This window comes from Talpa europaea (genome assembly GCF_964194135.1).
Source record: "Talpa europaea genome assembly, chromosome: 7".
Taxonomy (NCBI): Eukaryota; Metazoa; Chordata; class Mammalia; order Eulipotyphla; family Talpidae; genus Talpa; species Talpa europaea.
In genome coordinates, this window is record NC_140074.1 from 54,973,920 (window position 1) to 54,987,055 (window position 13,136).

Sequence of the window (13,136 nt, forward strand, 5' to 3'; positions counted from 1 at the left end):
CAGCAGGAAAGGAGAGCACATTTGCAGCTGGAGATCTGCAGTTAGGGCCAGGGCTAGAAAGACCCCAGGTTTCTGTAATACCCAGTGCAGGATAGGTCTTTTTTTCCTTTCTGCACCTGCAGTAGATTGTCCTTCCCATCACCTTGCCTGTAGCATCCTGACACACAGGCATTTAGAATTGAAGTAGGCAGCAGGGAATGATTGTAGGTATGGGGGTGGAGGATTGACAGGATCAAAGTGGTGTTTAACAAAGGGAAGTTTGGCAGTAGTATGCAGAATGGGATGAAAAACGTTGGAGTCAGATAATTGTGTGGCATATGTGAAATTTCTTTCGTTAAATATAGCTTAGAGAAGTTTTAGTCATCTGATGTTCATGCTATTTAATATTAATGTTAACTGCTTTTGGTTTTGTATCATGAAATATTTGAGTATGTATTTCCCTTCTACCTTTAGAGTGAAGATAATTAATGTAACATGGTTAATCAAACACGGCAATTTCTGATTCACCTCAATTGCTAGTACTGCAGATAACAGTTAAAAAATCTATTATTTGGTTTTAACCTGAGGTGTATTTTTAGTGATTTGTGTCCTTAAAAGGTATCCCTCAGTTTGGTTTGGGTAAAGAAAGGAAAGTAAATGTTTGTTGTATACCTACTTGTTCTAGGCATTTTCCAGTTTGGCTGCCTTTTACATCCTTCCCTTGTCTAATTGTTCCTGCTAGAACTTCATCACCTTTTCACTAAACATTCATTAGTATATTTCCATATACCACATATTATACACAATATTTTGTTTAATTTTTAAAAAGATTTATACATACCAGAACTGGGGTATAGGTCAAAGGTGTGGTTGGGTGAGAGGATTTACCAGAGACACAGGATTCACTAGGGGAGCAGAACAGGCGGATCTGCTGAAATACACTACTGAGGGGAGCAGCGGGCTAGACAGGAGAGGTCTGCTGCGCCATGTGGGTTAACTTCCTGGCTAGGGATCGAACTCAGGCCGCAATGGCTGGTGATAACTTGATAGCATTGAGGCTTTAACCCCTGTGCCACCAGGGTGGCCCTAATTAATTTTTTTATTGAGGTAAGTTGGCTTATAACTTGTGTTTGTTTTATGGGTTATAGGCTTAGTTCTCCACAAATGCATGTTTCAACACCATAGCCACCACCAAAGCCTCCCACCACACTTCCCTTCTGGTTGCCTTAGTTTTGTAGTCAGATGTCAGGGGTTTGTTTCTGACTGCTTTGTTTCTCTATATTCCATATATAAGTAGAACCAATGGGCTATTTTGTCTTTCTCCTTCAGACTTAGCTCAACATTATCCTCTCCAGTTCCATCCATGTTGTTGCAAATGGCAAGAGTTCACTCTTTTCTTTTTAAATAGCTGAGTAGTATTCTGTTGTGTGCATATACCTACATTTTCCTGATGAGTACTCTTCTGTCCTTGAACTCTTAGGTTGTTTCCATAACTTGGCTTGTAAATAGGGCTGCAGTGATCAAAGAAGTGCATATATCCCTTCAAATTAGTGTTTTTGCATTCCTCAGGTCTATACCTAGGAGTGGAATTGTTGGATCCTATGGTAGATCTATTTTTAATATTTTGAGAAACCTCCATACTGTTTTTTGTAGGGGCTGGTCCAGTATACAGTGCCACCAGCAGTATATTGAGGGTTCCTTTTTTCTGCCAAAACAGGCTGCTTCTGGTCTTTTTGATATGGGCCATTGTAGGGGCAGGAGTGACACAGGGCAGGTTTTCTGATCCAGCAGACCGGGTAAAGGAGGAGTCAGAGTTCTCGAGCCCTCAGTGGCTTTTGCAGGCTTTTATTGGAATTTACCGGGTACATGGCAGCTAGGGGTGCTGGGAGGCTGACAGGCCTCCCAGCCCCCAGCAAATCTTCACTCTTTCTGGGCTCTCCAGCATTCTCTCTCCCTCTCTCTCTCGGCTTCTCTGCTTCTGCTGGAGTCCCCATGACGCCATCCTTAAAAGCCCAGTCTTAGCCCAGGTGAATCCCATCTACCTATGCCCACGCCCTACTCCAGGTGCCCGCCATCAGGAATGCATTCAGGACTGTAGGGTTCCATCATCTATCCTGATGGCAGGAGGGCAGAAAAGCCTGATATTTTTTTCCTTACCCTACAATCCACCCCAAGGTTTTCTGCCATACAGTCCATATGTTTCTCTTAGTCTTATGAACACTGCAGCCATGGCCCACAAAAGCAAATGAAATACATCACAATAAAACAATATAACAAAATACATCAGAACAAAATAAGTCCATGCAGGCACCAACCTAGTGGCAAAAGACAATTATTGGCACCAGCAGATGAGCCACCAAATCTGCTGCCGAAGGCATGCTCATGCGAGGGAGGGGAACCACTTACGGCATCTACTGTCAGACACCAGGAGCCGTCAGGCTTCCTGGCCTTCTCTGGCTGTGGCCTCAGCCACAAGCCACACACCACATCCAGGATGCACTCACTCTGGGACTGGCAGTTCTATACTGTTGGGGGTAATCACCAGCCCTCAGGGTTTCTGTCTGCGGTCACTCCAACACTGGGCTTTCATAGCCACCAATGCGACATGCAGACTCCTGCATTCAGGCCAACCCACTGCACAAGCACATGGGTCGGGAAACTCCACAAGCGGCCTCTCTTGGGTCCCCTCTTCAGCCGTGGGCTCCACCCTAAGCCATGTTCTCCACGCGTCCCCCAAGGACAGTTTCCTCAGATCCTCACTCTTACTCGACAACAAGCAGGGCATCACCCACGGGTGATTTTACGAGACTCACTGGCCTTTCTCAGCTTACTTAGTGCTTAACAGCCACTCAGGGCTTCCCAAACTTAGCACCAGTACTAGCTTTTGCCTTCTCAGTTGGCTCTTCTCCCTGCCTAGCTGCTGGGCATACACAGGCTGCTTTTGGCCATGAAGGCCCACTGGCCACCCCCAGATTCCCATCTCCTGGGGTGTACAAACAATAGCATCCTCCCCCAGGGTCCCAAAAACTTAACATGCCAAGGTTCCTCTGCCTTCTGGTGGGATTGTCAGTCTAAGTTCACCAGTCCAAGTCCATTAGGCCTCTCCCTGCATCAGCACTGGTGAGCTCCAAATAATGGTCTTATCTTCCCTGGTGATTCTTGCTGCCTCAGGGGTCTTTGGCTGGTCCTCTTGGGCATCTCCTCCTCCAGCTGAGGTCTCATCCCGCAGCTCCTGGACCTTGTCCATATCCTGTGCCGCCGTGATACATCCAGTGTTATCACAGGCAAACACAGTCTGCTACTGCTTAGTCCCTCCAGGTCTTCGGAGGGCTCCATACCCGTCTGCATGGATCATCTTGCTGACTTACGCCAATTGTAAGGGTCAGGAATGGCCACTGAGCAGGTTTTCTATGATCCCATGCAGACAAGGTAAAGGGGGAAAGAGTCCTCCAGCCTTCAGTGGCTTTTGCAGGCTTTTATTGGGATTTACCGGTACATGGCAGCTAGGGGTGCTGGGGGGCCGGGAGGCTGGCAGACCTCCTAGCCCCCAGCAAGTCTTCACTCTTTCTGGGCTCTCTGGCATCTCTCTCCCTCTCTCTCTCAGCTTCTCTGCTTCTGCTGGTGTCCCCATGACGCCATCCTTAAGAGCCCAGTCGAATCCCATCTACCTATGCCCACACCCTACTCCAGGTGCCCGCCATCAGGCATGCATTCAGGCCCGCAAGAATCCATCATCTATCCTGATGGTGAGAGGGCAGAAAAGCCTGATACTTTTACTTTACCCTACAGCCATTCTTCTAGGCATGTGATGGTATCTCACTGTAGACACAATATTTTCAATAGCTGCACAATATTCCAAGAATATACCACACCATTTCCTGCTGTGGGATATTTTAAATGTTTCCCCTGTTTTCAGTGTGGAGATAATGGAACTGTTGTTACAGACAGTTAATACACGGTCTGAAACTAGCTGGACTTGGAAGTGAAAACAGGGGTCCTGCCATTGTAGTGCCTGTATTATTAACACGGCAGTTTTTCCCAAATACTTTTAACATTTAGAGAACGAATATAACCCTATCGAAAGTTTCTTCTAAGAACAAGGTAGAAAGTTTGAACATGTCCTGTGGTGAATCAGTAAAGAACCAAGTAGATTTCCACATGTTGAGACGTACTTAGAGAGGCTTAATTTATAGGACTTTACGTAGTAGTGCTGTGAAGATGGGACACAGTGCTGACAAAACAGAATAGTTGACTTTATAAGGTTGGGAATACCAGGTTTGAATACTTAAGGTGGGGAGTGAGTGAGAAAGCTGAGAAGAAACAAGATGTGATGGCAAAATGGGATGGCTGAAGGGGCAACTTTTACATATGGTAGCAGTCCCCTTGGTGCCTTAAAGATTTTAGCAGTTAATCAAGAAAGTGTCTTGAAGTGAGACATCACAAAATGATTCTAACTTAAAAAATATATTTATTAAACAATAATTGAAAGGGGGCCCAGGATTTTCCTTTGAGAATAGTTGTAGTTTTCCTTTTCTTGAATGAACCATATCCATAATGTATGCGTTAATTACAAATTGCAGTTTTAATCTCTTTAAAAAGGAAACGGAAGACTTAGGGATGTAGCATATATAAAAAGGAACTGGAAGGCTTGTGGATGTAACTTGTGGATGTAGAATTCTAAATTTTTATCTTGCTTGTACCTAATCCACAGCAGTTTTTAAAAGCAACTCACCTTAAGTCTTTTTGTAGCAGTTAATTTTTTTTTTCATAGAAACAATTTATTTTCACTTTTAGGAAATGTTGAGACCACATAATTGCAGTTAACAAATACAGTTGGCATACACTGGATAACATAAATAACTAACTCTGGAAGCACAAAAGCAAGGCCCCTGATTGGAGCTAAAGTATCTGTGAGTGTTCTAGAGAGTGATCTGGGAACCCTGAGGAGTCATTATTCAGGGACACTGGTTGGTGTGTTTTAGAGAATAACACATTTTGGTTAATCTGGAGAGTTCAGTTCATGAAATGTTCTAAAAGTGCTGTGAACATGAACCAGGCAGTTGGAGAAGGAAAAAAGAATGAGTAAATAAAATGTGCTTAGAATGTTGGGTGGGGAATAATCAAGATTATTAATTTGGAAGGGAGGTCAGGAGGAATAGCTGCTGTAGAAAGGTCAAGAAAAGAATTGGAAGACTAAGAAAAAATATATGGACTCTTTATAATAATAAGTTGTGTTTACCTTGAAGAAAAGAGTTTTGATCACAAAAGGAAGAAAGCCAGGCTTTCTGTATAATTAAAAGAGGGGCCCCCACTCTGAGTCAGGACTTGACATAAGCTTGGAGGCAATGTTTTTAGGTTCCTAGATTGAAATGAAAAGTAGTTTGGTAACGCGCAGAGATCTTGGAAATTGATGGTTATTTGACTCATTTTCTTTTTCGGGATTGTTAGAGAATTAAACGCAAAACTTTTAGTTTCATCTTTTATAGTGGTTCTCCACTGGGGGTAATTTTACTCCCTGGGGCACATTTGGTGATCTCTGCAGACTTTGTTTTGGTTGTTAGAGCTTGGATGGTGCTACCAGCATCTACTGGGGTAGAGACCAGGGATGTGGCTAAATATCCTCCAGTGAATAGGATTGCCCCCCAGCAACAGAGCATGATCTCACTGAGAATGTCAGTTAATGCTGTTGTAACATTTGCAAAGTTTGTTTACCTTTGGCTCTATATAAAGTGAGTTAGTGAATGCTTAAGGTCCCCCGACTGCCTTCTGTTTAATGGAAGGGCGATAGAAGTGTCATATCATTTTGGAGGCCAGTGGATATCAGTTTGAACTGCAGCCTCAATCTAGTTAGTGCTGCTGAAATTTGAGGTTTTGGCTGCTCAGGTTCATAGGTAAGTAGGGTTCCTTCCTCTAGGGTATATAGTTTCCCTTCTTTGAAATGTTAATGAAAATGAGATAAGTTTTATATTTAGAGATGGTGTATTTGCAACCAAAGCAAAACATTTTTGTTTTGAGCTACTCTTCTGAGTGCTTTTTTGAGTAAAATATTTCTTTTTGGAGAATTGATTTTTGAGGGCCTAGTAATGGCTCTTCCATTTTGCTGAATTTCATTTTGGGCTGAGGAAGGCAGGTGTGCAATCATCATCATCATTGACAGGTAGTAGAGTGCCCTCTTGATGCTGGGTACTGTACAGAATATTTGAAAAGAAATAGCATCCAGAAGGTAATCCAGAAATAGAATTCCTTCTGTACTGAATTTGAACTTGCAGTAGTCATTATCAAATTTGTAAGGAGTCAGAACATCAGGAAGTCATGATGCTTTCGATAAACTAATTTTATACTGTGGACTACAATGTAGCATGATGTTATTTAAGACTAAAAAAAGACTTTTGCTTAGCAACCTTTATCTTTATTTTTTAATTTTATTTTTTAACCCCCTACCCCAGATATATTTGTTTTAATTTAAGTTATTTGCAATCATTATATCAGGATTGTGTCTAGCTACATGTATCAGTTACCTGACCAATAGTGGTTTAAATGAATGATAGGACTTGATGTATTTATTTCTCATAAGAGTAGGTCTTTAGGGATGAAATTAGCGTAGGTGTAGCGATTCCAAGGTTGTTGTCTCCTTCTGTATTCTTGCTCCCATCTTTCTGGTCTGTCATTTTCAGCTTGTGTGTTTTATCTTCATGCATGTAAGGTGGTTGCTTTCCATGCAGGAGAAGGAATGGGAGGATGAGGAGGAAACAGTGCTTATATTTGAACTATGGCACACAAACAAAGGAGACTGGGAAATGCAGATTATTTACCTGAGTACTTTGTGTCCCTGAACAAAATTGGGGCTCTCTTACTAAATAAGAAGGGGAAGAGAAATGCAAGGTAGGCAAGTAGCAGTGATTGCCGAAATAATAAAACCATTTAAAATGTACATACATGGGGGCTCCCCGGTGGCGCAGCGGTTGAGCGCTGGGTTGTGAAGCTGCCCGCAGCCTCTGCAGCACCGGTTTGGTCCCCGGCTGCTCCCCGGCCACCGGAGGAGGGTCCCACAAGGCGCGCAGACCCTTCCTGCCGCCCGCTGCTCCCCTCAGCAGTGTACTTCGGTCCTTCTGCCTCCTCTGCCCCCCCGCTCTGGCTCTGGTGAATTCTCTCACCCTCCCGCGCTTCTGACTGTACACAGTGCTTGTATAAATAAATAAATAGATAAATCTTTTAAAAAAATTTAAAATGTACATACATGAACTTGTGACATGAGCTTTTATTCTCATACAATATTGTTGGAATTTTTCTGTTCATGTGCTTATTTGTTGGATGTTACTTTTGTTGTAATACAGTAAGGAAGTAATCTCAGATTATTTACTAGGTTTAAGAAATAAGAGTGAAGAAAATCCTTAAAATGAAAAAATTCTTGCCATTGACTTTTTTTCCCCTTGCAAGTGAGAAAGTCAAATTCTTTACTTGATTTTAATGATGGTACATTGTAGTTTAAGACATCAGTATTCATAAGGAACACGACTTGGAAACCTCTGATAATAATATTTATGTGCTATTAAATTACTTGGTGTCTTTCAATATATTGGTTTCTGAGATGAAAATCTTTTAATATTATATGCCATGACCAATTAAAACATTATTTTAAAATGTCTTTTCTGTATTCTCTATGATCATATTGTTTTATTGTCAGAAAAAAAGTCTTACTAATTTTCAAAGTTCATGCAAGTTTTGCCTTCTTTGAAATTGTATTCAATGCTTCAAATCCATTTTTATCTCCTACTTCTTGAAACTCCTAGTTATCTGTACAACATAGTCTATAAAACACACATTTTCTTAATGATAGACTATATTGGATTCCTTATTCATTGTTCCATATGTTAGCAAGGTCGTAAGCTCCCAATTATGTTTTTTCCTGTGTATCCTAAAGTCTTAGCATAGTATTAAGTACATAGTAGGTACTTCCTGATCAACTAAGTACATGTAACACATATGAAAATAGCATATATTTGATAGCAAAATAGGCATATAATAAAATATGACTAATAACCAGTGATTTCAGAATTTCATGACTTTTACCTATTAAATGTACAACCTATTTCTTCCCCATAATGCCTTCCCCCATGCTTATTCTCAGAGTCTCCACAGGTTTTCATGTGGGTTCATTAAAGCATTCTGACCATTGCCACCTGGCATGTTTTTTTCTTCTTGCTGTGTGTACTGATCTTGACTTACAAAGTAAAAACTTTATTTTCAAAAATGATTTGTTTTGGAACCCTGTGTGAACTTTAAGGCTACAAATAAAAGAGAAATGCACTAAATGTTATTTCTCCAATTGTGCAGTTTTTTAAAAATTTCATTCCATTAGAATGTATATCTTTTTGCTAACTTGGTTAGGCCCATAGATGATCAATTAGACCCATAGATATGCATTGTAATCCTCTTTTCCATAGCAATTTATTAATATTTCTTTGTCTTCCTTGGGTTTTAGGACATATATTAAACAGTAATTGGAACTTCCTTGGCCAAGTTCCCAGTAGGAATGTAGGCATATAAGGAAAACCAAGACCAAACCAAATTCCACACTTAAAATTGAGCCTCACCAGCCCATGCAAAATGGTCAAGGGGGAAAGGAAAGAATGAGCCAATATTGGGAGATAAGAATCAAGAACTTATCTGTTTCCCCACTCTGTCTCTGGTGAAGCCTCTCACCTTCCCTCGCATCTGGCCTGTACTCTGGTTCTTGCATAAATAAATAAATAAATCTTAAAAAAAAAAATCAAGAACATAAAGCTTCCATATTGATGGCGATAGGAATTAAAAGATGGTGATCTGTGTATTGAGTGAGAACAGCAAGCAGTGAGAACTGCTGTTATATTAGTTTTTAAATTTCTGCTCATGTCTTTTTCTTATATGTGTGCTTAAAATTTAGGGTAATACCATTCTGTGCACTTGAGATCCATTTAAGGAAAAGAAAAAAATATTTTTGTAATCTATAAGTTATAAAAAACCCATGTTTACCCTAGTGCAGTGCTAGGTTCAGAGTGGTGACTGAAAATTACTGGGTATTTATGTGCGTGAATGTCAGCTGCTCGGATTGTCAGCTAAAGAGGAGACCCGAGACACAGTGTAGAGCAGTGAGAACAAATGGGGCAGAGTGAGGCAATGAAATGCCACCAGGACAGATGTCACTGATGTAGAACCTCCTGGACTCAATCTACTGAGTCTTACTTTGAAATCTAGAAATAGAAAGCATCCAGTGATGAAGGATTGCTGAAAAAGTGCTCCCTGAGGTACATTTCCCAGATCTCATCTTGCTCTCGAGCTGCAGGAGACCCTGCAGCTTCCAGACTCACGTGTTCACCACTCTGCAGGGTTGGTTTTTAAACAATCATTTGTTTTATTGTTTGTATAAGAGCATTTGTTGATCTCTCATTCCCAATAGAGAGGATATGAAAATTGCTTTGTAGTGATTTTTCACCCAATTCCATGTGATTGGCAGATTTACTTAGCACTAAACTTGAAGTAATTTATTAGATTTCTTAGAAAGCTTAATTTGATGTATATAGACCAATACTGATGGTCTTGGCGGGAACAAAATGACCACAGAATGCTAGTATTGTTGATTCACTCTGCTTCTTCAGTTAATTCTAGTAGAAACTGAATCTCTTTAATTCTGTGCACATAAATGTTCCATATGTATCTATTGTATGAAATTCAAGTTCACTTTATAATTCTTTTGTAATTAAAATAATTTGTCTAGAGTGAATAATGATCACCTTAAATTCTGGATACCAAAAGAATTAAGATCCTTTTAGTTATTCATGTTATCCCCAAAAGTAACTTAATCACCAGAAAAATAATTTAAAATATTAAATAAGACTGAGATAAGACGATTATCTTAAACTCTTGGCAGGCCAATATAGAAAAAAATCTCTGGATTTACCTTTGGGAATTAATGTGAGACCCTGAAATTTTGAGTTTTATTTTGGTTTGGGTTACTTTTAGGCATGTTATTATGCAACATTCTCTCTTGGGACTCATTAATATTTTGTGTCCTATAGAACTTTTTGTATATTACATCTTATATTTATGAATGAGGTGCTCAACAGATTTTAAAGATATTTTTCCTTTTATTTATATATACATGCATACAATGTTCATATTATGTTATGTACATTTGGGTGAACAAAGGCAAATAAATGAACCAACTTTTCCTCTTTTACAGAATTAAATGTGAGGGAGTCTGATGTAAGAGTTTGTGATGAATCATCATGTAAATATGGAGGCATCTGCAAAGAAGATGGAGATGGTTTGAAATGTGCATGTCAATTTCAGGTGAGGAAACCAAATCTACTGAAAAATTTGTACATTTTTCACATTTTATAATTCTACATGCTTTAAATTTAAAAGCTTAAATTACTTTCCACCCCACAGGGAAGTTGGGTTCACAGCCCACTAATTAATGCCTTTTCTTTTTTTTTAAAGGCTGGTTTACTATAGAAAGGGAAAGGAAAGGACACTTGCACAGATATAAGTGGGCAGAAAGAGCTGCCCTATTGCCTTTTGATGAAACAATATTATTTGTGACTTCCATGCTTCTTCCCTTGATATAAGAGGACAGATTGGCAATAATAGATGCAAAATACTTGGAAAAAACATGAAAGTCTATTTAAATGTGAGGTCTAATTGTCAGGTATAGGTACAGGTTGTAGTTGAGTCTTACTTAAAATGTTTGTATTCCTTCCCCCAACCCCTTTCCTTCTCTTTCTAGTCCATCTCCTTCCATTCCATTTTTCATTTGCTGTTGTTTGAGCTTTTTGAAAGAACATGACTGACTTGGTGCGTCAGGGTAGGTTAGGGTTAGAGACAGACCAGATAGGAGGTGTGATTATCTTTGCTTTTCAAATGCTGTTTTAGTTGTGATTCTGTTGTCTAAAATTAAAAGAAAGGAAGTGAAATGTATTATATTAAATTCTTCCTTTTTCTTTTCTGTGTTTAAAATGTAATCTGACTTCAGAATATTTCTCACAATGAAGATCCCTGATCCAGAATTTGAGGTGAGACAAGAAAGAACCAGAACCTTTTGATTCATGATCTTGTTCTAATTGTACCCGCCATTTGGATTTTAAGGAGAGGAAAGGGTACAGAGATCAGGGATTAAAGCATGAGAGTCAATATTTCTAGTAATCCTAAAACTTCGGGTAAGTTTCTGTACGATCCACCTGAAAAGAAAAGGTGTATTTTCTACACTTTTCATGGTTTTTGTAATAGGAATCAAAATCAAAGAAAGCTTATATTAGAAACCTCTGGGAAAGCTATTACCTATTATAGCTTATTTATTTTCATGAAAAGAGTGGAGAGTTAAGTGTAAAAGAGGAAGAGTGTTGGTATTGTCCAGCTGCAGGGGTTCTTTATGTCCAGAAGTGACTTTATAGTTCACTATTAGTCACAATAGTCACCGTTGATGTAGCTTAGCCAACCTTATGCCCACTGCTACATTTACTTATGCAATAGTCTGGCCATGATGTTATTTCTGGCAGCCCTGCCCCCTCCATCTTAAACCATCTTAAAAACCATCTTTAAAGGAGTAGCAACTAAACTGGACTTCTTTCCTTAAAAGAAAGTGTTGGCGTATATAGTGTATACTAAGCCCCTCATAAATTTTTACTTTTTTTAAAAGATATTTTATTTATTTACGCATACAAGAGCTGGGGTGTAGGCCAGAGGTGCAGGGGATGAGAGGATTCACCAGAGACAGCGTGGGAAGCAGAACAGGTGGATCTACTGAAATACACTGTTGAGGGGAGCAGGGGGTGAGACAGGAGAGGTCTGCTGTGCCATGTGGGTCAGCTCCCTGGCCAGGACCGAACTCATGCTGCAGTGGCTGCTGATAGCTTCATATTGCTGAGACTTAGTAATCCCTTGTGCCACCTGGGAGGCCCTGATTCTCTTTTTATTAATTAAAAAGTATTTCTCTTTGGGGCCTCCAGATGGCACAAGGGGCTAAACACCACACTATGAAGCAATCCACAGCCTCTGCTGTATGAGTTTGATCCTCCCGGCCAGGGAGCAACCCACATGGCACAGCAGACCTCTCCTGACTCGACCTCTGCTCCCCTCAGCAGTGTACTTCAGTTAGTCTGCCTGTTCTGTTCCCCATTCTGTCTCTAGTGAATCCTCTTACCCCCCGCATCTCTGGCCTGTACCCCAGCTCTTGCATTCATAAATAATCTTTAAAAGAAAAGTATTTCCCTTTGACTTCAAAAGATGCTAAAGAAATATCCCTTTTGACTTTTTTTAAACATACTATAACAGCTCGAATATCCTCTCATGATCTGCCTGAATCCCTTGCATTCTTAACTTGTGGCAAAGCAGGAAAGGAAAAATAAAGCTAGGAGTTGAGATCAGTAGACATTTATCCAGTGTTTGCTTTGTGCTAGGTGGTAGTCTAGAAGCTGAGGATATAAAGATGTTTAAAGACAAGTTTCTTGCCTTGTAGGAGCAAAGTGCCTCAGGGCTGACAGCATGATTTGATCCTGCTGCTGAGCAACCCTTCCTTTGACGACTCTGCCTTCTTATAAGCTTATAAATATGTTCAGCTTAGACTTAGGTTCTTGCCAGTTGAGGAACAATGACGTCTTGTCCATTAAACCCTTCTCTGCTGGATGTTTTAGCAGTATCTTTCATTTAAGAAAACTTGCTTATGATTCAGCATGCTTTCATTGCTAATGTATGCTTTCTGGGACATAATTTAAACACGTTTTAACTGACAATAATAGGATTTTAAATGAAGTCGAGTGTTTTTTTCAGTCTGTTAAAAAGAGCTTTTGTATCTTTGCCACATCAACAAAGCTTTTATTAATTTTGTGCAAAGAAGAATGATCAATTTTGCATGTTTCCTTTAAAACTTACATTATATAAAGAGTCATGCCTTTAATCTTTATCCTGTTTTCTTCTCTTTGTTGTTCTTTCTGGAGTACTCTGGACTATGTGTCTTTCTTCCTGAATTTATCAATATCTGCTATCAAGAGGTCCCATAGCCTCTTATCAGTCCTTTATTAGATAAGGTTCTCCTGAAAAGCATAACCACTAGGATGCTGCGGTGGGGTGGGAGGGGTTGAGAGAGAGGAGAGAAAGATTATAAGGAATTGGCTGCGAAGTCC

General features: G+C 40.0%; 1 protein-coding gene across 1 annotated transcript in view; it reads left to right on the top strand.

Annotated features, from left to right (window-relative positions):
* TMEFF1 (transmembrane protein with EGF like and two follistatin like domains 1) overlaps positions 1-13,136 on the top strand; it is a gene marked incomplete at both ends in the record, with an annotated part of 67,965 nt that overhangs the window by 8,974 nt on the left and 45,855 nt on the right. The window contains one exon of the mRNA XM_084236616.1: positions 10,199-10,308. Within this exon, the coding sequence (XP_084092742.1) occupies positions 10,199-10,308 (110 nt within the window). The remainder of the gene's footprint in view (positions 1-10,198; positions 10,309-13,136) is intronic.